The sequence below is a fragment of the Oncorhynchus mykiss genome, chromosome 18, assembly GCF_013265735.2.
Source record: "Oncorhynchus mykiss isolate Arlee chromosome 18, USDA_OmykA_1.1, whole genome shotgun sequence".
NCBI lineage: Eukaryota > Metazoa > Chordata > Actinopteri > Salmoniformes > Salmonidae > Oncorhynchus > Oncorhynchus mykiss.
Window position 1 is genome coordinate 45,952,570 of NC_048582.1, and position 24,803 is coordinate 45,977,372.

The window sequence follows — 24,803 nt, forward strand, 5'->3', positions numbered from 1 at the left end:
CAGTCACGGACACACGCAGTCACACGGCTGGTGATGCGCTGCTTTGATGGGCTGAGACAGTATTTAATTAAGAGTCAAGCAGCTGAATACATCTAGGAAATAGATGTTATTCACAAAGTGCATCAAATAATAGAAGTTAGAAAATGAAAGGGGAAAGACTCTGACCTCATTCTACAGTAAATCAAAGCCCACTCCTCCAGTAGGTGACTGAGTGGGACTGTGGCTGTTCAGACAGACACATCATCATCATCATCAGGCTACATCTATAGCTGCTTATTTCCTAACGCATCTATGGAAGAGGCTATCAGGTAAACAAGTAGGTCTACTCCACCCAGATGTAGGTCTACTCCACCCAGATGTAGGTCTACTCCACCCAGATGTAGGTCTACTCCACCCAGATGTAGGTCTACTCCACCCAGATGTAGGTCTACTCCACCCAGATGTAGGTCTACTCCACCCAGATGTAGGTCTACTCCACCCAGATGAAGGTCTACTCCACCCAGATGAAGGTCTACTCCACCCAGATGTAGGTCTACTCCACCCAGATGTAGGTCTACTCCACCCAGATGTAGGTCTACTCCACCCAGATGTAGGTCTACTCCACCCAGATGTATCTCCCACTGTGATACCAGAGTGAGAAACAGAACATTTCCCTCTGCCCTCCACATCACCCCATTCTAATCATATAACAGTAACAGGCTCATTCTAGTTGACAATATCATCATAGACTCACTATAGCTGACAACGCCACATTTTACTCCACTTTGGCAATACTCTACAGAGACCCAAAGAGAGAAAGACCCACACACAGAGAGAGAGACACACAGAGAGAGAGACAGAGAGAGAGAGAGAGAGACAGAGACACACACACAGAGACAGAGAGAGACACAGAGACAGACACACAGAGACACAGAGACAGACACACAGAGACACACACACACAGAGACACACACACAGAGACAGAGAGACACACACACACAGAGACAGAGAGAGACACAGAGACAGACACACAGAGACACACACACACAGAGACAGAGAGACACACACAGAGACAGAGAGACACACACACACACACAGAGACAGAAAGACACACACACACAGAGACAGAGAGACACACACACACAGAGACAGAGAGACACACACACACAGAGACAGAGAGAGACACAGAGACAGACACACAGAGACACACACACACAGTGACAAAGAGACACACAAACACACACACAGAGACAGAGAGACACACACACACACACACAGAGACACACACAGAGACAGGGAGACACACACAGAGACAGAGAGACACACACAGAGACACACACACACACACAGAGACAGAGAGAACACACAGAGAGAGAGACACACACACACACACAGAGACAGAGACACACACACACAGAGACACACACACACACAGAGACACACACACAGAGAGACAGAGACACACACACAGAGACACACACACAGAGAGACAGAGACACACACACAGAGAGACACACACAGAGAGACAGAGAGACACACACAGAGAGACAGAGAGACAGAGAGACAGAGACACACAGAGACAGAGACACACAGAGACAGAGAGAGATACAGAGACAGAGAGACACACAGAGACAGAGAGAGACACACAGAGACACACACACACAGAGAGACAGACACAGAGAGACAGAGAGACAGAGAGACACAGAGAGACACAGAGACACAGAGACACACAGAGACAGACACAGAGACACACACAGAGACAGACACAGAGACAGACACAGAGACACACACAGAGAGACACAAACAGAGAGACACACAGAGACAGAGACACAGAGACAGAGACAGACACACAGAGACAGAGACACAGAGACAGACACACAGAGACAGACACACAGAGACAGACACACAGAGACAGACACACAGAGACAGAGAGAGACACACAGAGACAGAGACACACAGAGACAGAGACACACAGAGACAGAGACACAGAGAGAGAGAGACACACAGAGACACAGAGACAGAGAGACACACAGAGACAGAGAGAGACACACAGAGACAGAGAGACACACAGACACACAGAGAGAGACAGACACACACAGAGAGAGACAGACACACACAGAGAGAGACACAGAGAAACACAGAGACAGACACACAGAGACAGAGAGACAGACACACAGAGACAGAGAGAGGACAGCAAACAGGCTGTAACATTTAGGAAATGAATAAAGGTCAGCCTAACTGTTGTCAGAGCCATGTGCCAAAAGTCTATGTATGACATATAATAAGAGGAAGGAGAGTGGGACAAACGAAGAGGGAAGATGCAAGAGCGAGCTGTTATTTTCTTCCACGTTGAGCTCAAGTTCAGTCATGACTTATTACATATATTACTGCATATTCATGACTGCTGAAGCACCAGGGAACTGCTGAGATCCCTGTCCGGCATGCGGAGTCTCCAGGTGATCATAACACAGACCAGAAAGAGCAGCAGTGCCAGGCCGTAAGCTCTTTGATGTCGACTGACAGTTCATACAGACAATCACATCTTTCTCATCTCATCCCCGCTACCCTGAGGTAGACAGCCAGCCAGCCAGACACTAAGCCCCCACACAGAGACGTGTGATAAGTATCAATGACTGGGTTGTCTAGCAGCTCTATACTGAGATTACAACTTCCCACGTGTCTGTAACAGCGTTGAGCACCAAGACAAATTCCTATCAACCACCATTGATTGGGAAATGGCAAGTACTGTAATTGTCACGCGCAGGTTATTTGTCTGGGTTACTGTCCGTGTTTGTGGCCACAGCAGGGTCATCACTGTTTAGAATCACCGCTGAACCTCAGATATATATAGTGATTCTAAACGTTAATAACAGAGTTGCCAAACTCAACAGCATGATAAAAGGCCTCCTCTTTCCTCCATTTGTCCTGAGGGGAATGGGAGGCGGTGGAGCCAAGACTAAACTTAATGGAATGAAAACACTTAATTACAGTAGAAAATGTCAACATGACGGGGGAAGAAATGGCTCACGTTACTCGCTCCAGCTTAGACGGTGGCTTAAGCGACATTTTCAACCACTTGAAAATAAATAAAGAGAGCGTGCCAGGAACACAGGTCAGAACTCTGCCTGGGGAAGTAGTTGTTGGAGAGTCAGAACACGAACGGAGAGTTGGAGAAGAATTCAGCCAACAACTTCCCAGTGACGTTAAAGATGTATGGTGGTGCTGGCTCAAAGGCTCTCCATTTCCTCAAGTGCTTCAAGAAAGGAAAAAAACAACGTTGTGACCATGTCACATACTGTATATCACATCTTTTTTTACTCAGGCAGTTCAGTTGCAGTGTGAGGGAAACATCCTTCATTGTCTAGCGGAGAGTGCTGATTCCGTGCGTCACATCCATTATAACACCCTATTACAGCCACTCAGCTACCATCAACTTCATGGCCAGAGATTTGTTCCTTCCTGTATCTGTTACATCGACACAGCTAGGGACCGTGATGGCATTAGCAGCCAATCACAAGTCTATTATTATCCTCAAAAAAACGCCTGGACTTAGTGAAGAAAGCTCTTAGCCGCCGCGGAAATCAAGCATTAGACCACACCACTTCAGATGACAAGAGGAGTATAACATGGCCTGGAGTGATGGCTGATTGCAATCATGAAGAGTGGAGGGAGTTGAGGAGGTCACTCCCCTGTCTCTTGCCTCCTTCCTCCCACCATGCTGCCTCTCACCTCTTCACAAGACGGACCATCTCCAGCAGAGTTGAAAGTGCCGTACTTTCATTGACAACAAAACAATTATTTTCGTTTTTATTCTATTTTTAATACTCCAAGCCATTCACAATCATCCACATGGTTTCTGAATAACCGTTTAGGCAAACAGAGTGCTCAGAAGGCTTCTATCCCACAGGGGTTCTGAAAACGGTTATTCTACTTCTGTGGTGAAGAACAACCAACAGGAGGGGAGGAAGGCAAGGCGCTTTCTTTTGTCAGTTCTGCTGGCATTCCACATACGCCTGTGTGCATTCAATTGACTGAAAAGCTGCACAGACAAGAAATGACTGGGAAAACACTTACCTTCATTCAAGAAGAATTGAAAACTCTATTTTTCACTCTATCAATGTGTTTTTGATGTCAGACTTGGGTTAAAACATTTTCTTAATGAATTCCTCCAGGGGGCTTTGAAGTAAACATCAGCTGTCAATTCATTATATTGAAAATATAGAGCTGGGGTGAGGGGCATTGCCATAGATAAAAAAATAAATAAAATAACTTTAATTAAAATAACTTCTCAGGGGACCAGGATGCCGGAGGGGCTGGAAATCTCAGAACAGAGATGCTGGTTCTATGGCTCTCTAGTTCTACTGTAGCTTAGCAACAGTTTCCTGTCCGTTTTGGAGGCTAAAATGGAAAAGTGGTGAAGATGAGGAATGTAGAGATGGAGAAGTGGGATGGAGGCATGCTCAACTCTTAGTCCCATCCGGTCATTCCGTAGCTGGTAAAGTGGCACAGAACTCTACCACTTTTTGTATTTATTTAACAGTACCACAACATTATGAGACCATCACTGAGGGATATTTAATGTTGTATGAATGTCTTATTCTATATACTCATATATAAATGCAAGGCTTCTTCAAATACACTTTAAGCTAATTGTTTCACCAGGACGTTGTATTCAGAGGTATTGTATCCCGATGTTATCTTAAATGCCCTGGAAACAGACACATTCAATCGGTAGAGGAGAGAGAGGGATGGGTGGATAGATGGGGAGAGAGAGAGATGGGTGGATAGATGGGGAGAGAGAGGGATGGGAGGATAGATGGGGAGAGAGAGGGATGGGTGGATAGATGGGGAGAGAGAGAGAGAGAGAAAGAGGGAGAGAGAGGGATGGGAGGATAGATGGGGAGAGAGAGAGAGAGAGAAAGAGGGAGAGAGAGGGATGGGAGGATGGATGGATGGATAGATGGGGAGAGAGAGGGAGAAAGAGGGATGGGAGGATGGGGAGAGAGAGGGATGGGGAGAGAGAGAGAGGGAGAGAGAGGGATGGGTGGATAGATGGGGAGAGAGAGAGAGAGAGGGAGAGAGAGGGATGGGAGGATGGATGGATGGATGGATAGATGGGGAGAGAGAGAGAGAAAGAGGGAGAGAGGGATGGGTGGATAGATGGGAGAGAGAGAGAAAGAGGGAGAGAGAGGGATGGGTGGATAGATGGGGAGAGAGAGAGATAGATGGGGAGAGAGAGAGAGAAAGAGGGAGAGAGAGGGATGGGTGGATAGATGGGGAGAGAGAGAGAGGGAGAGAGAGGGATGGGTGGATAGATGGGGAGAGAGAGAGAGAAAGAGGGAGAGAGAGGGATGGGTGGAGATGGGGAGAGAGAGAAAGAGGGAGAGAGGGATGGGTGGATAGATGGGGAGAGAGAGAGAAAGAGGGAGAGAGAGGGATGGGTGGATAGATGGGGAGAGAGAGGGAGAAAGAGGGATGGGAGGATGGGGAGAGAGAGGGATGGGAGGGTGGATGGATGGATAGATGGGAGAGAGAGAGAGATGAGTGGATAGATGGGGAGAGAGAGATAGAGAAAGAGGGAGAGAGAGGGATGGGAGGATGGATGGATGATAGATGGGGAGAGAGAGGGAGAAAGAGGGATGGGAGGATGGGGAGAGAGAGGGATGGGAGGGTGGATGGATGGATAGATGGGGAGAGAGAGAGAGAGATGGGTGGATAGATGGGGGAGAGAGAGAGAAAGAGGGAGAAAGAGAGGGATGGATAGATAGATAGATGGGGAGAGAGGGATGGGAGGATGGTAGATAGATGGGGAGAGAGAGAGAGAACACTAGCGGTAACAAGGCAAGCTGCTTTTTATCCCAGGATTTAATTTGCATGTCTATCAGCGGTCAGGCCTCTGAGGAGACGCTGGTAGAGAACTACTGCAGCATGGTCTGCCAGACGGGGCACTGATAGAACGCTCGTTCGTGAAAACAGCTGACGTTCATGTCAGATAGGCATGTTTGTTGTTCGACATAACATATTTCTCTCTGAACAATCCACAATGTTGTGCCTTGCTGAACACGGCCCCGGTCCACAACAGACCAGTGCCCCATCCACCCATGACGAACAAATCAAACAGGTAGTGCTCAGGCAGACATGGGGAGAAAAGACTCAACTCATGAGAGCTGGAACCAGGCAGCTGACCCAAGGACTGAACGCCAAGCAGAATTTGGTTCTGTTCCATTTCAGGCTAGCTGACTGGGGTTCTCCACCACCAGCTCTTCTCCTGGTGTTAAACCTTTCAAACTCCTGTAGTCGAGTCAGCTCAACAAACAGAACATTTGTTGTGGAGATTTGGCATGAGATGGAAAGAGAGACGGGCACAGACACAGGCAGAAGGAGAAAACAGAGGGGCTACAGCACCATTATCCGACTGCCTGCCTGTGTGTAAGTACACAGAACCAGCAAAACAAGGAAAGCCTCTCTTATGTAACTTTGCCAATCAGCGCTGCCAGATTGGACCCAGAGACAGAAGCAGGATGAGGAGACTGATGGCCAGAAATATAAGAGGACCGGAGATGGACCATTAGGGCTGCCGTCATAAGATCTGCTGCTCCTTGTTAGACCTTAGAGGTCAGACACACAGAGAAAACTAACTGCCGATAGGTACTTGGCACAGTAGGAGGCTGTTCCTTTTCTTGCTCGAACAAACGGAGTGGCTCATCATTGCAAAAGATTGGCTAAGCAGGAGGCAGCCAGGCAGTCAACATAGTAGTGTTATTTTTTCAGGAGCTCCGGCGAGTGGCTACGATATGGCAGCAACTATAAAGAGTAGACTACACCATCACACAAAACGCTGATTGTTTTTGTGCGGTAGAACGTGATCCGGATCCTGAGCTTTGAGAAAAGAGTTTCCAGGAGCGGGGTGAAAACGTCGTACTTCGCAGCCACGGCCTAGAACAAAAGACACCACCCGCTGGGAAGCGACCTGGTACAGTCGACCCAGCCATTTCTACACGTACAATCGGCCTGCCAGTCATCGCCCGACCACTTGACTTTGAGCCAATCAGAGAGCACGGACCTCCGTGAGAGGGTAGTCGGAAGGAGTGACAACAAAAAAAGAAAAAAAAAAGAGGGAACTTTTCCCTTTTCATCAGAGTTGTTCTAACAATAAAGCTGCATACATAACACATATTTTCTTTTGTCTCATCGCTAGCTTGCTAACAGAGGCAGGAAGTCACACACACTAACCCATGTGGGACAGGGTTTTGAAATAATGTCTCTATTCAAATAGTATCATGAATTTTTGTCAGATATCAGAAATACAAGTGTTTTTTTTTTTTTTTTAAACGTACGTTTTTAACCTGAGCACTGCTGAGGGAGAGAGGCTGGAGCACTATTCCTGCAGCAGTGGCGTGATTGATGGTTGCGAGCGAGCAGACTGAGGGAGAGAGACGCAGTAGCCACTAGACAAGGCAACAGGGCTACAGCCAATATTAGCTAACTTGTAGCAGCCACAACGTTATTCATCATCTCCTATATAACAGTGCCTGTCTTGACTGGAGTAGCTGAGTGAAGCTAGCTATTGTTAGCTAGGCTAATTGAGGCTACATGCTGTGTTTTCTCCCCAACCCCATTCATATAAAACAGCAGCCTGTTGGTTGCTCGTTGGAGCCTACGCTCTCCTTTTGCTAACTTTTAATTACGTAATTGTATTCCTTCCTGCATTGTATTAGTTCCCTCTGTCTCCACTTGCTACACATTGAGCTAATTTAGAAAAAGCCTTTTCAGTGTTAACATAGGCCTATAATTGTATTTTCGCTGAAATTAATACTCACACAAGTATTCGAATACTAACCTCCGTTTGGATATGATAAAATCGTGCACATCCCTAGGCAGGACACCATATAACTGAGGACCAGGGAGCTTTCGTGTCCAACCTGGCCTTCCTGTGGTGGAGGTGGAGGACACAGACGGAGGTCTTCACACCCTGTGTCCAGGTTCTAAACTAGGCAACGTCAGAGCAAGGCAGGACAAGCATCTGAGAGGCACATTTCTGGAAGTCTAGACTCGCTACCCTGTCCCACAGCAGTAGGAGACTGTAACCCTAACCCTCTCCTCCCAGCTTGGAAACGTCACCTAGGTATTACCACCACTACACTGAGTCAATGGTGCGACTGTGAATATGAGCGCATCACTTCATAGTCCTTACCTTTAGCTATAGATGTCTTTAAGCTGTCATCATAAGGCTGGATGATGAAACACTTCTACTCATCCATTAGAAAACTGCTAATCTGCGCAGCGGTCTAAGGCACTGCCTCGCAGTGCTTGAGGCGTCACTACAGACCTGGGTTCGACAACAGGCTGTGTCATAACCGGCCGTGACCGGGAGCCCCATAGGGCGACGCACAACTGGCCCAGCGTCGCCCGGGTTAGGGGAGTGTTTGGTATGGGTTGGCTTAACTTGGCTCATCGCGCTCTAGTGACTCCTTGTGGCGGGCGGGGCGCCTGCAGGCTGACTTTGGTTACCAGTTGAACAGTGTTTCCTCCGGCACATTGGTGCGGCTGGCTTCCGGGTTAAGTGGGAGTGTGTTAAGAAGCGCGGTTAGGCGGCTCATGTTGTTTCGGAGGACACATTTCCTGAGCCCGTTGGGGAGTTACAGCGATGAGACAAGATCGTAATTGGATCGCAATTATATGTCATAAAATGGGGGTAAAATACAATAACAAATAATGTTTTATGAAAAAGTCTAAATCGGGTAATGGATTACATAACACTGCCCTGCCTGGTTTAAAGATGGTGCGCTGGGGGCCTTACCTTGGCACGCTACCCGTCGTCATATCGCCCTGGTCACTAGGTGGCATCTGTGCCTTCTCCGTCTCCTCTATAACGGTGGCCAGACCCGGTTGGTGGTGGTGGTGGTGGTGCTGCTGCTGCTCGTGGTGCTGCTTCTCTCCCTCAGTGCTCTGTCCACTACTCTGGGGACGCTGCCCCTCTGCTTCCTCCTCCATCTCCTCTTCCTCCTCCATCTCCCTTGTCTTCTTCCCCCGGCCATCTCCCTCCTCATCGCTCTCCTCATCTAGCATGTCGTCCACCTGTCAACAGAAAGGTGGTTGGGTGATGCTTGGCTCCCCCAGGGTAGGGTGGTTTATACCCTACAGCAGGCCTCTCAGTGTCTACCAGAGCGCTATATACAGTAGACAACACCTCAACCCTTCACCTAGATCCCATCAGATCATTAGAGTACACAATGAACCCCTTAGTTGAACCATTTACTTTCAGTGCACATCAAATCAAATTTACAGCAGTTAACATGGCCCAACAACAGCATTTAACATGACATGCTACCTCTTCACCTATGTCTTCTTCTGGCCTGCTACCAACTTACTTTCTATTCTCCAGGGAATAATCAGATGCCTCTCTGCCTGCAGGGAACACCAATCCCGTGCTGTTTGGACATGCATTATTTAGAGAGGAAAATGAACCCGTGGAAAGTCTACGGCAAGGGGGTGTCAAAGTCATTCCATGGAGTGTCTGAAGGTTTTTGTTTTTTCCTTTCAATTATGACCTAGACAACCAGCTGAGGGGAGTGCTTTACTAAAAAGTGATCTTAATTAATCAATCAAGTACAAGGATGGAGCGAGAATCCCCAGACACTTGGCCCTCTGTGTAATGAATTTGACACATGGTCTACAGGAATGTAGGCTATCCAAGCTGAGAATACTGAACATTAGTGCAAGGCTTTATATTCCTGAACAAAAATGTCTGAGTAAAAGTTATTTCAGTTTAATTGGATACATTATTATCTAATGAGATAAATGTTATATTAAAATAACAATGTTCACAGAGATTATTATAAAGAATACGTTTAAACCTTAGAGGTACAGAGGAGAACTCCCATAGTGCACTACATCATTTAATTATGCATATTCAATTCTATCAGAAACATTTGCATACGGTATTTGATTTGATTTTTTTTTTTTAAAGGTTAAAAGAGGATATAGCCTACACCTTGGAGATGAACTGTTGCCACGACGATCACCAGAGTTAAATCTCTTGACACAGCACCATATTTATTAGGAGGAATACTATCAATCAGTACTTTACAGTGAAAGGCTTCTGTGGATGTCATGAAGGACTATGCTCCTAACCTGGACGCAGATAGATTAAGGTTAATTACCTGATGGCACCCAATTCCCTATATATTCCCTACTACATTTGACCAGGAAGACATGTGGGATGACTCAGCCTAAGAGAGTACACAACTCAACGAAAAGACAGCATTTAGGCTACAAACTGAAACCCAGGCCTTGGACACAGGATTGACCTACACAAATTAGAAAAGGACAAGCCAACAAGTCATTTCCAGATGATGCCGCGGTTACTTACAAGCCCTTAACCAACAACGTAGTTAAGAAAATACCCCAAAAACAGTGAGAGATAAGAATAGCAAATAATGAAAGAGCAGCAGTAAATAACAACAGCTGGGCTATATACAGGGTGTACCGGTACAGAGTCAATGTGTGGGGGCACAGGTGTTGAGGTAATTATGTACATAATATTAAGATAAAGTGACTACGCATAGATAATAACAGAGAGTAGCAGCAGCTACACATACTGGCCTGCCTGTTTCTGTCTTTGAAGAAGTTTGCTTTTCAGTGGCACTTTACAGAACACCGCACGAGTCTCTTGACGGGCAGTATTTTCTCCCTTTTTTTCCCACATGATCGATAACGGTGTGAATGTAGTGGGGCTGTGGCTGGTCCTGATGCATTTCAAAGAGGCAGGGACCATGTTTCTGTCAGAAATGATGTTCACGTACTGTATATACCACAGAGCGGGACTTTAAAACTAGTGTAGCCGATATATCACAACGCACCAGTAGTCAGATAGGAGCGCTCTGCATCACATAATGGCAGCAGGGTATAGGTGTTTCAGCTGACTTGTTCCAGACAGTTTAATAATCCATCAATACAAGAGAGAGACAGATGTATTTATGTCAAATAAATAGTACGTACCTTATCCATGCACTCTGCCGATAAAATGAATGCTGACAGTGAAATGCAGTTTATTATTACAGATATTCAATATCAAACCAAGCATAAACTACCAGCAAGCACTAGTCCTTCGTTGACTCCCTGAAGCATATTTCAGCGACGAATATTCTTGACAACTTCAAATCAATGTAAGCCGTCACATCACAGAATCATCTCCACACATTCCACTGAGTCAATAAGAACCCTGCAGAACAGTCATCCCCTCTGGCTGTGTTTGGTCCCTCGGAGGCGCGACTACCAATAAGACAAATAAACCCCCAAATCCCCAAGGAGGGTCATGCTGAGATCATCAGGGATTACAGAGACTGATAAAACAAATACAAATGGTCTCTGGATTCTCTTAAAATAGCTCATAAACACAATCACTGTAATCCTTAGACAGTCACAGACAACCAAACATGCTCCCCTTTCATCCACCACCACTTGCTGTTTGCTAAAGCACAGGCCTAACTTGAATACTTTCAGCTGAACCCATCTCTGAACGTGCAGTAAGGCAGTGTGGCCGTGCCCCCGAGGCCTGCCGTGTGATAGGCTCAAATCACTACCCTGCCAGAATGCAGCTCAGAACGTCAGAGTGGTTCATATCTGTCTCCTGCAGAGCGGCAGGCATTTAACAATCCCCAGAACCAGCATGGGATGTGTCCGAAATGGCACCCTATTCCCTACACAGTGCACTACTTTAGACCCGACCATATGGGCCCTGGTCAAAATCAGTGCACTTACAAAAGGAAATAGGGTACGATTTGCAGTGCAGCCATGGTCTTCTCTACAGAGGCATTTCACTTCACGCAATGTAATGTTCCTGTCGGTAATAAGAGCCCAAGCAGAGAGAAACATGCTACAGCAGCAGCACAGCTTCTCAGAACACCACATGGAGGCTGCAGGGAGCCAGAGTGTTCCAGAGGCCTCGCCATTACAAGGAGCACTGACGCCAGAATATAAAAGGAATTCAGACATTTTTATTGCGTGCTAAATGCACCGGCCTCTATACCCCTAACGGAGTGAAGAGGACCCGTGAGGAGAGAAGTGTTAGTGCCTTAAGAAAACACGATGACCAGGGTTTGGACTGTCATTTCCGCTGTAATGTGCCATGCTCATTCATCTCTGCACATCAGTGGCTCAAAACCTTTTGTAAGAAGCTGGAAAAACCAGAGGCTGGTGAGACCAGGCTTAACAGAGCTAGAAAACCTTCTGAAGGTTTACTTCGGTGGATTGGATTGCAGTTTAGATCCACTTGGTGGACTGCATCTCAGACTCTATTCAGTCAGGCTGCCTTTAGTCCCCTGTATAGATATGACCATGAGCCAGGCACGCACACACTTAAAGCTAAAACTGTTCCTCATAAGTTACCTTGGTTACTGGCCACTTCAAAACGGGAACGATTCAGACAGAGACAGTCATGATAATTGACAGCAGGACTTTAGAATTATCGGACACCCACACAGACAAAGAGATGTCACAGTTCTTCCCGTCTGTCATTCTCCCTCCGTCTGCTTGAGTTCTAATGAAAGGACGTGGATGGAAACCAGTGGACGGATGTGTATTGATGAAACACAAGCCGAACAGAACAGTTGGATCTGCCAATGTCCACAAGAAGAAAACTACATCGGCTGAACATGTTCTAGACAACTCTGCATCGCTTTGATTCATCTCTTAGGAGGACACGAGCTGTGTCTGAAATGGCTTTTGACCGGGACCCACCTAGTGAATAGGGTGCTATTTCGCATCCACCCACGGTCTCCTACTGTGTTTTGATTGGGCTTAAAAGATGGCAAAGCTCACAGCCAAACCTGTAATGGGGGAAGACAGTGACACAGCTATTGGTCAGAGGACATGTTCATCAGAGTGATTGACAGACCGGCAGACGAGAGCCATCTTAAGACACACATGGCTGTCAGAAACAAAGACCCCAGAACTGAGAGGAAAAGTAGTTTACTCCTAGACATGAACGCTGTAAATATGCTTGAGAGTCAAACTAGGGGGAAGAAATGGACATTTCCACCCAAGGAAAAATCCTGATATGAAATCCAATGCATGTTAACTCATAGGAAACGCCATGTAGATCTGGAGTTTGTGACCTAAGCTGTCTAAACAGCTACACAACCTTGGGGTTGGAAACAGCATGTCTTTACAAAGAGTTATGAGACCAGTCACCTCTGGTTTGACCTCATTAACCATAATGCAGCATTTTTTATTCATTTCTGGACATCACAAATGAATTGCATTACCAGTACAGTGACTCAGCTTAAGAAGAAGAATGAAGGCTTATAAGGCTGATATGAAAGCTTATAATTGGACGGCTTTATACAATATGCTGCTACAGGCAGAAGTGAATGTGATATGATGGGTCATGATGCTCAACAGGGACACAGGTGGATCCCAGGGAGCTGCAGGGAACTCCCGGTTCAGTGTTATCACTGTGATGAATGCCTTTAGCAGGGGAGGTGTCACCAGTAGTGCCGTAAGAGAACAGAACTGGTGAGGTGTCACCATGAAATGTGTTTGATAATAATATGAGAACAGGAACCTAAAACATTCGTCCTAATTATTCAATGTCTTGAACCAGACAGGACGGAGCAGCTATTGCACTGTACCGCGGGTCTCAGAGTCCCATATGGTCGGTCTCTAAGGAAGAAGCCCTGGCTTAGTTTTTGTCTTGGCAGACTTTTGAAGAAGCATAAGTGAATGAATTACCATTATATTTAAGATATAAATATGGATAACTGTTGAGATAAACTTCAGGATGGAAGAGTGTGACGACTTAAAGCTGGAAGTCTAACTTCGACTCCTGAAGGGGTGAGTGAGCAGCACAGTGTGTTGAAGGGGAAAAAAACACAGTTCTACAGAACCACAGACAGGAAACGACACATTGTTAACGCAAGTCAAATCATTATCCATTCACCAGCTCAGTGGTGGTGAGATTCCTTCACAATGGGGCTCAAATCAATAGCAAAACTAGCTTTAAAAACTCTGTCCTTGGAGTTGAAAAGAAACCGTTTCAGGTGGAGGGAAACTTCTTCAATGTCTTCAGGACGTCATCTGAAGTACTGTGGAGTCTGGCTGTGAAAGAAAAATAAACATTTATATTTGTTAAGAGACTGGACTGGCTAAGCCATGTACACACAGACTGGATAATACTGCTGCTAGAGGCAGAGGTGAACCTGAGGCGAGCGGACAGAGACAGGTAGAGACTTAGAGGTAGATTGACTCACACTGCCCAGGTTCAGGAGTTCAGATAATCAATCAGCGCTCATCTTTCTGAACCACTGCTGTTAGCTCTAGGTTATTGGAGAGTAATTCAGCTCTGAGCAGACATACTTCATTGAAGGGATTATACAACTTTTACTGGCCGTCCAGACGATTGGCTGCTTGGCTTGAGCAGGGGAAGGGCCCAAATGTAGTGATTGAGAAGATTATTGACCGAAACTAAACACTGGGAGTAAATAAGAAAAGTTCAGTATCTTTTTTTCAGGTCCATGAATAAAAAACATTAAAAGAAAAACAACATTTGGCAAGTCGCCAGCTTAGACGATTATTGTAGACAATCAAACTCTTTCATGCTACGTAACCTCATTAAAACAACCTCCCACAGTCTCTCTGTTTAGCTCCTATAGTTCACTCCCCAAATGACACACAGAGAAGTGCTTCTCCTAGCAGGGGTATCACACTTGACACTACCAGGTCAATTATTGGATTTCACTGCAAGTCCACTTCCCCAGACTCAGGAAAGTGTTTTATCAATACCCATGTGTCAGTCACACAAACACAAATACAAGAATGACAAGTACATACCGGGGAAAGTAGGAGAAGAAGAAAATGTTCCTGAGGTATGAGTGAGACTAGTAAAGTGACAGACACCCACGCTACAACTGAGCCTGTGAGAGACCTCCACTGCCACTTCTCTCTCCATCAATTATCTCACTGTGCTCCTCGGGGGCCAGGGCCAGATCAAAGGCCATATGCTTCCTCTGTAACACAGCCTAGAGCAGCCAGGAGCCAGTCCCATTCTGATAGGCGCAATTATCCAAGAAGGAAGTTAAATCTTCAAAGCAGCCCTGTCTCGTCTTGTCCATCTGCTCTTAGCTACCAGTCCCAACCCCGGGCTGGGCGATATGGCTCAAAATATTATATCACAGTACTTAAATGGTTTTGATAGTATGTTTTTTTTTATATATAATAAACATTTTAAAATCGCTTTGAGTATTGTGTAACCCTTGGGTGGCAACACATACATTCCAAGTGATTTCAATGGGTCTTTCTCCATTCTGATTGTTTTATACTGTTCAATTCAACCCCACCAAAAAATTCAGCATTTTCATACATTTCCTGCACTAATTTGAGATCCTTTCCCCCCTGCCACGTAGGGCTGCACGATATGGGCAAACAATCTTGACTTGCGATTTAGAGCAAAACACCTGGGTGTTGGAATCATGGAAATAGAATAATTATCATAATTCTACAGTTAGGGTATAATAGTTACAACTTTTAATACAGTGTTGTGTGACGTGACATCAAATGAAAATGCCAGGGAGGAGTTATTGTGACAAGGGTAGGAACCAAAGTGTTTATAAGTGTTTTCTAGGGGACCCTATAATCTTACTTTATGTAGCTAACATATTCATGCTTCGCATATTCCTCTTTGATTTAGAAGACACTGTTGCACAAACAACAAGCTGATTTAGGTCTACACCATCACCTGGTATTATTAGGCTGTATAGTTAATTTGTTCTGACAGTACATTTATTAGCTAGCCAGTGATTAGCGGCTTACACGATTTAGGCCCAACTGGCTAAGAAAAGACAAACGAGCCATTTGCAGACGTAAGAAACACAAACTAATAGTGTAATTATAGAAAACAGCATCGTTGTCGTCAACATTGCTGCATGTGCTTCACTGACCATGCAGACTGAACGTAAGTGTCTCGTGGTCGAGGAACAACAAACCAAACACTCCAATACCGTTACAGAAGGTAAAGTAAAAACCCAAACCGGTCCGTACATCAATACCAGTATATTGTAAAATACGGTATACCGCCCAGCCCTAGTCCAACCCTCATGAAACACTCTGCTCTCAGCTACAGAGAAAAAAACATATCTAAAATCATAGGGCATGTAACTCTGTCTCACTGTCTGATGGGACTTTGTTAAGAGGTGTATATGAACAGCAAAGGACAGGACCACCTTTTTTTTCTCCAGCTTTCCCAGAGAAATAGGAATGCACCTGCAGGTTAACCAAAAAATACTGTGCTTAGGCGTAAGTGAAAAGTTGTAGGAAATAAAGTAAAAATAAGTAACCGACAAGGATTAACTCACTTGACATCTAACACCTACTAAAAACAGACACAAATATGCACATTGAAGTATAAAAAGGGGACGTCTTTCCATAGCCGCCACCTCTCCCTCCTAACAAGAAAAGAGAACAGAGAGGTTCAGCTCCAAACAGTCCCCCCCTTCTGATAGTGATGCTGTCAGGTTGCCAAGGACTGTGAAAATGAGGGAACTGATCAGAGGGAATATTCAGGGATACAGGTTTTGGGAGAGATGATGGCGTTGCACACCTGGTGATGGAGTGGTCTGGCATGGGCCAGGGACAGTTGTAATTTACTGATCACTGACAGCAACTGACCCTACAGTACAGACCTCACACAACTCAGACTGCTGTGGGGAAAGTAGTCTGAGAGGACAGCTAAGGCCTGTTTCAGAACCTTGGATCAGTGACATCAAGCAGTCAGAGAGAAATATTTATACTCTCTGTAGCAGAAATAATAATAGTGGAGAAGAAAGGAATGAAGAACTTGTAGAGGTTTCACTTCCAGTCACTTTAACAAGTCTACCCCTGAACACACGTCAGTCAGCCAGTCCTTAAAAAGGACATCTGACTTGTGACCTGGACCAAGGAGAAAAAGGTCAACAGACTGAGCTAGGGATGAAGCAAGCAATGAAGTCAGCGGGGAAGCAATGTCCATCACCTGAATCTGATCAGACAAGGGATTATGGGGTGAGATGCAGAACGGTGTCTGTAGGCGGTCTGTGTCCGTTGCCCCAGGTGTACCCTGAGAGAGGAAAGGGCGACGTCCTGCAGCGGTGTGGCATTTTAGCACCGGCTCTGCTCTAATCCAGTGTGATGTCTGTCCGCTTGATGTTAAGGGTCAACATGAGACTCTCACGGCTGCGTTATTCCTTTTAGAGATTGGAAACTGATTGGAAAAGATTGATGACGGGATGTAATAAGACTGTGGTTGGTGTTTTATAAAATCAGTCCACTTTATCCATAGACTATTTCTTTGCTAGTTATAAACCCAACAGTGAGGACGAAGCTCTCGAAATGGAGAAAAACTGTCACCCACTGCTTGCTCTTAAGCTGCATGGCAATCCACTCCACATCACTGCATTGCCAACCACAGGACTGTTCACGCTACCAATAGCCACAACTCCATATTAAAAGACACCCATTGATTATAGAGCTTTTGGAATCACGCATCAAATAGCAGCCTCTCTTATCTGGCCCCGGCACCTTGGTCAGCCCCAAGGGAGTCTTTGGACCAGCAGCTAATAAATATAATAGCCTGTTTACATGCAGGCAAATAAACCAAATCAATAACATCATTATCACAGGCAGGTGACTGGTCTCTGGACCATCTGCCATTTTGGTGAATGTGGGGGAGACGGAAAACTCTTCTGCTTTGCTGTGATTCCCCACCCACAACTTGGGACCTGTTTCAGTCAGACGCCGCAGGCAGTGGCACCACCCAGAGTGATCAAGGTTCTCCCACTCCCTGTCTGGCAGGTTGGCTGGCATGGGCTGGTCTGGTCACCTGTGGCTGGCTGATTGGTATATCCTGGCCTGTTCCCCAGGCCAGACCTCAGAACACAGCCCAATCCTGGAACAATCAAAGAACAAAAAAAAATAAAAAACTTTGTCCGGCTGGGACAAAGCCAACCAGGCAGGGGAAGGAGAGCCACTCACAGGCATTCATAATGTCTGATCACAGAGGACTCAGAAAGCTAGAAACAACACATTTTCACAGAGACAAAAAGCTTGCCAGACACTTTTTCTTCCTATTGTAGAAACATGTAAATCTTGGATGATCCATTCTGTTGCTGAATAATTTTTAATCACCCCACTGGCTCGTTATAAATTATACAGTGATGTCTTCTTCAGGCAGCCTCCTTTCCGTTCAGTTGGTAGCGTGGAGAGGAGGGGGGAGGTGAGAAGAGAGGAAGCAGGGGGCTCAGTTCTTGTAATCTGCAGAAGACACAGCAGCCCAATCCCCAAAAAGTATCTGTCTCCATCCACTATCTGTGAAGGCAGAGAGACACAATGGCCATCTCATTACAACCCACTCCGGGGGAGAGATACCTTGACTGCCTCGGTTCCCTTCTGTTCCATACTGAGAGGAGATACAATATCAAAGATAAAGGCTTCTCATTCGCTTGGAGCCAGATGATGCGTCTCAATGTTTTTCAGGGACACAGCATTCTGAGCGCTGGTCATGTTTTTCATTTGTTTTTCCAGAATGCTCTTCTCTTAGTCATGCTGGGCTTTTGTGCTGGTTTGAAGAGGCGAAAGCTGAAAAGAGGAGATGGCCGTCCATTGAAACAAGGACAAACTAAAGAATTATTATCACTTCTGGTTGTGTAATCACCCCAGACATCCGACAGATTCACACTGACAAAATGAGTTCTCTGAAAAACGTACACACACTCTCAGTGTGTGGGTAGGGCATTAGTTTCTCTGAAAGCTGTCACAGAGAGCAGAGAGCATGGATTAGCTGGCATTTCTACTGCAAAAGACGTTAGAAGAGGATAGCATACAAAAAACAAATAAAAGGGAGAAAGGACTTAATTAGAAAGTCTGATTTTCTAGGAGACTTCTAAAACACATGGAGGAATAGAGACTGCAGCAGTTCTCTGTCCAATTTAAATCGTAATGTGATTCTACCAATGAAGGTAAATTCTACCAATGAAGGCTGTGTCCTGTCCATTCCCAGCAATGCAGCTATGTAAAAACATCTCAATTTAAACCTATTTTTGTTCATACTAGCACTCGACAGGTTATTTCTGGTTGCGAGGCAGCGACAGTATTCTCTCTCTTCCAGGTCAGACAACTGTCCACTAGGGTCGGACCCCACTGATAGATATGATACGTGTGATCAATAGCCTGGAGCATTGAGAGAACATTGGGTGAGCATGGATCCCCATGGTGACTGATGAGTTCTACTAGATGTTGATCTGCTACTAGGTCTCACAGGAGTCCCTTTGCATCATCACTGGCCTTATACTACGCCTCTGGATTTTTCCTCAGAGACCGGTGAACTCGTGGACACCATTTTATGCCTTGTCGTGCTGTTTGGAGGAAGTTGCTAACTAGCGTTAGCGCAATGACTGGAAGTCTATGGTAACAACTAGTATGCTAGCTGTTACCATAGATTCATTACGCCAACGCTAGTTAGTATTGGCTCGCGAAACTATCCCTAACGTCCTTCATAGTAGACGCAGTGTGAATTCCAAACTATCTATAATGGTCACCACGTCATTATGTTTTTCAATTACTGTAATGGTAGTGAAAATAATTTACATAGTGTATTTGGAAAATAGTCAGACCCCTTTTTCCACATCTCGTTACATTACAGCCTTATTCTACAATGGATTACATCATTTTCCCCCCTCAACAATCTACACACAATACTCCATAATGACAAAGCAAAAACAGGTATATACTGTGCCAGTCAAGTTTGGACACCTACTCATTCAAAAGGTTTTAATTTAGTTGTACTATTTTCTACATTGTAGAATAATAGTGAAGACAAAAACTATGAAATAACACATGGAGTCATGTGGTAACCAAAAAAAGTTTAATAAATCAAATTTTATATTTGAGATTCTTCAAAGTAGCCACCCTATGCTTTGCACACTCTTGGAATTCACTCAACCAGCATCATGAGGAAGTCCCATGGAATGCATTTCAATTAACAGGTGGGCCTTGTTAAAAGTTACATTTGTAACCACCACATGAGGACCACCACAGGAAAGGAAGAGTTACCTCTGCTGCAGAGGATAAGTTCAAATAGAGTTACCAGCCTCAGCAATTGCAGCCCAAATAAATGCTTCAGAGTTCAAGTAGCAGACATCACAACATCAACTGTTTAGAGGAGACTGTGTGACTCAGGCCTTTATGGTCGAATTGCTGCAAATAAACCACTACTAAAGGACACCAATAATAAGAAGAGACTTGCTTGGGCCAAGAAACAAGAGCAATGGACATTAGACTGGTGGAAATCTGTCCTTTGGTCTGATGAGTTCAAATTTGAGATTTTTGGTTCCAACCGCTGTGTCTTTGTGAGACGCAGAGTAGGTGAACGGACAATCTCCACATGTGTAGTTCCCACCGTGAAGCAACCCAATTGAGATGGTTTGGGATGAGTTGGGACCGCAGAGTGAAGGAAAAGCAGCCAACAAGTGCAAAGCATATGTGGGAACTCCTTTAAGACTGTTGGAAAAGCATTCCAGGTGAAGCTGGATGAGAGAATGCAAAGAGTGTGCAAAGCTGTCATGAAGGCAAAGGGTGGCTACTTTGAAGAATCTCAAATATATTGATTTGTTTAACACTTTTTGGTTACTACATAATTCCATGTGTTATTTCATATTTTTGATGTCTTCACTATTATTCTACAATGTAGAAAATAGTCAAAATAAAGAAAAACTCTTGAGTAGGTGTGTCCAAACTTGTGCATGTATAAATAATTGCACTTTTTATTTTATTTAATTTACTTTAACCCCTTATTCTCCCCAATTTCATGATATCCAAATTGGTAGTTACTGTCTTGTCCCGTCGCTGCAACTCCCCTATGGACTTGGGAGAGGCTGAAGAGCCATGCGTCCTTCAAAACACGATCCTGCCAAGCCACACTGCTTCTTGACACTGCTCGCTTAACCCGGAAGCCAGCCGCACCAATGTTTGGTAGGAAATACCCTCCAGCTGAAGACCGAAGTCAGTTTGTATGCGCCCGGCATGCCACAAGGAGTTGCTAGAGTATGATGTGACAAGGAAATCCCGGCCGGCCAAACCCTCCCCTAACCCGGAAAACGCTGGTCCAATTGCGCGCCACGTCATGAGTCTCCCGGTCACGACCGGCTGTGACACAGCCTGGAATCGAACCCGGGTATGTAGTGACGGCTTAGACCGCTGCGCCACTCGAGAGGGCAGCAAAAACTGTATAGAAATTTTAGCAAATGTATTAAAAATAAAAAAAACAAATACCGTATTTACACGTATTCGAGTGCTATAAGACTCGAAATTGTGCTCAGGAGCATCTGGTTTCCATTGATCATCCTTGAGATGTTTCTTCAACTTGATTGGAGTCCACCTGCGGTAAATTAAGTTGATTATACAGGATTTGGAAAGGCACACACCTGTCTAAATAAAAAGGTCCCACAGTTGACAGTGCACGTCAGAGCAAAAAAAACAAGCCATGAGGTCAAAGGAATTGTCCATAGAGCTCCGAGACAGCATTGTGTCGAGACAGCATTGTGTCAAGACACAAAAAAATTCTGCAGCATTGAATGTCCCCAAGAACACAGTGGCCTCCATCATTCTTATATGGAAGAAGTTTGGAACCACCAAGACTCTTCCTAGCGCTGGCCGCCCAGCCAAACTGAGCAAATGGGGGAGAAGGGCCCTGGTCAGGGAGGTGACCAAGAACCCGATGGTCACTCTGACAGAGCTCTAGAGTTCCTCTTTATTGATGGGAGATCCTTCTAAAAATAAATAATCTCTGCAGCACTCCACCAATCAGGCCTACTCTTATGTCTGTAAGGTAGCTAATAGCTACTGCACATCCACAACATTAGTGGGTATCCAGCTGTCATGATACTGCGCATCTAAGCATTGTAAGTTCAAGATTTTAATATATATATATATATATATATAGCCCTCCCTATGCTAAGAACACCTTCAGAAACTGACCTTAAACACCTTAAAGGAGTAGGTCACTACTTTACAACTTGATGTTAGGTTCTTCATCCTGAAAGTAGGCTATGTGCCATGATAAATTGTAATCCATAGTTCAGTTCTTTGAAAAGACACTACAATCTTCAGCTAACTTTAGCCACCGCTATCTAAAAATCATTGGAAGTGATAGGGGGCATGTCATTACTTGACGAAAATCACCTGAAATCAACTCAAACTCCATTTGGTTCAATGTTAAAGGTTATTTGGCCATAAAAAAAATAAACATGTTCACATGCCTCTGTCATTACCATAGATTTTTAGCTAGCAGTGGCTATAGTTAGCAATGGCTGTTTAATGAAAACCGAACCACAGATTACAATTTCTCCTGACCTATAGACAACTTTCAGAGTGAGGAACCATCTAACATCATGTTGTAAAATAGTGAAATACTCCTTTAATAGGTTTTAGCCTCGTGTCCACATGGCTAGATGTGGGGGGTTGAATAACCTCAACATTCTGATCGTTGGGAGTGGAGCAGATTTTACACCCTTCGGCTCTCTGGCGCTCCCTTTCGTGATTTATTCAAGACTGTCGAAAATACTTTTGTTGTGTGAGGAAGATGGAAGGGGAGGGGTACAAAATGCATAAATGAGGGGGAAAGTGGCTTGTGGCTTCAATTTTCCCTGCCCACCAGTTCAGAGGTAGTGTGCTATACAGTGGTGGTCCTTACCAGGAGGGTGGTCTGTGTTTTTACTGTGAGGGCGAGGCTGTGTGTCTGATGTTTATCATGGGAAGGCGGGTCGTGTCCGTCTAATTCGTGCTGAGGTGTGAAAGGCGAAAGACAGACGGGGACCTGGAACACAGCTGATAAGAGAGGAGACACTCAAACCAAACACTCATCTCCACACAGCCGTACAAGAGTGCTTTTTACCATCCATTTACACAGGAATCAGACTAATGAGCAGCTTGACTATGTTTGTCTCACCGTTGGGTAACTGATGTGATTCCGGTGCAACCTTATGGGAACACCAGTAACCAACCGTAAACTCTTCTGAGGGAGTCAACACCAAGTCAAAGAAAACCCTGGCCTTGAAGGACATAAACGACATAGCGTAGTTCGTCAGCATTCATTAGTTCAGGATGTTCCAGGAGAAGGTGCTGACTGGATGAGAACATAGGATACACTGCAACTCATTCCAGAACCGTTCTCATTCGCCAGAAGAAGACATGGGTTCAAATAGTATTTGAAATCTTGCTGATGTGGACAGTAAAATCGGATTAGAACTCAGCCCAGGAGTTCTAATCTGATCTGCCCTGGTGAGATGTTTACAGTTCAGAACAATACTTCCTGATCCAATAACAGAGAGTACTGGGATTCACCCCCCATCTGTTCTCTGCTTTTAATGACACATAAAACAATGCCTGCTCAGTCACGACTACATGCCAGATTACACCCTATCAGATCGAACAGATAGCACAGGGGTTAGGATGACCGCAGTCACTGTAGGATTGAACAGGGGCACAATGCCAACCGGGTTATAATACTATAATAAAAAATAAAGGGAACACTAAAATAACACATCCTAGATCTGAATGAATGAAATATTCTTATTAAATACTTTTTTCTTTACATAGTTGAATGTGCTGACAACAAAATCACACAAAAATTATCAATGGAAATCAAATTTATCAACCCATGGAGGTCTGGATTTGGAGTCACACTCAAAATTAAAGTGGAAAACCACACTACAGGCTGATCCAACTTTGATGTAATGTCCTTAAAACAAGTCAAAATTAGGCTCAGTAGTGTGTGTGGCCTCCACGTGCCTGTATGACCTCCCTACAACACCTGGGCATGCTCCTGATGAGGTGGCGGATGGTCTCCTGAGGGATCTCCTCCCAGACCTGGACTAAAGCATCCGCCAACTCCTGGACAGTCTGTGGTGCACCGTGGTGTTGGTGGGTGGAGCGAGACATGATGTCCCAGATGTGCTCAATGCTAAAGGCTCGGTAATAACAGCACTAACAAGACTGAATGGGTTATAAAGTAAAGGTCACCCAGTTGGCATACACCGCTACGACACGTCACCAGGCAACCGTACACATTTAGCTACTCTTCGTAGAATGACACATCCAGGGATGGAACCAGCCCTGACATTTAAATGTGAGCCTGCATCAAGCCTACCTGACTGAGATAGGACTCCGGGTTCGTCCCAAATGGCACGCTATTCCCTGTAAATAGTGGACTACTTTTGACCAGAACCCTTTGGGCCAAGGTCAAAAGAAGTGCACTATATAGGGAAGAGGGTGCCATTTGTGACGCAAAGCCAGCACCACCAAATGTTTTTCTTCCTCCAAAGTTTTCATACGTTTAAAAATGTCATGAGCAGGCCTTTCTGAAAAGGCAGGGAAAGGAAAATGAGGAGAGAGAGAAGTGGGAAGAGTGAAGAGGATGACATTTAAAACAGTATTACAGGGGACCCCAGTGGTTGGTATTTTCACTCAACCGGCTTTGCTATTGCTCTTTTGGAAGCACGCATTAAAAGGGTACAGTCTAGTTTCACGTCGTGGCAGTTGCAATGTAGGCACACTTTTAAACCCCTGTTGGGTTACAACTTGTACATAAAGCACCAATTAAAAGTGGACAGATGAATTGATATGCAGTATGTTCTAGATGCTCCTGTCCTGCATAACAGAGAACTAATCCACTCAACTAAACCATCATCACATCTTCATAAAGACCACGGAACAATAATACAGCTGAAATCGAGTTTTAAAAAAAATATTGCTTAAAAAAATACCACTGAACCATGAAAGATATTATACACAGAGTT

At 45.0% G+C, this 24,803-nt stretch overlaps 1 protein-coding gene across 4 annotated transcripts in view; it reads right to left on the bottom strand.

Moving 5' to 3' along the window:
- LOC110496375 (RNA polymerase II subunit A C-terminal domain phosphatase) overlaps positions 1 to 24,803 on the bottom strand; it is a 116,943-nt gene that overhangs the window by 40,714 nt on the left and 51,426 nt on the right. For 3 of the 4 annotated variants that reach the window (XM_036952938.1, XM_036952936.1, XM_036952937.1), the window contains one exon: positions 8,780 to 9,057. In XM_036952938.1, the coding sequence (XP_036808833.1) occupies positions 8,780 to 9,057 (278 nt within the window). Of the gene's footprint in view, positions 1 to 8,779; positions 9,058 to 13,011; positions 14,080 to 24,803 lie in introns of those variants that run through there. The other variant, XM_036952939.1, reaches the window with a different exon arrangement.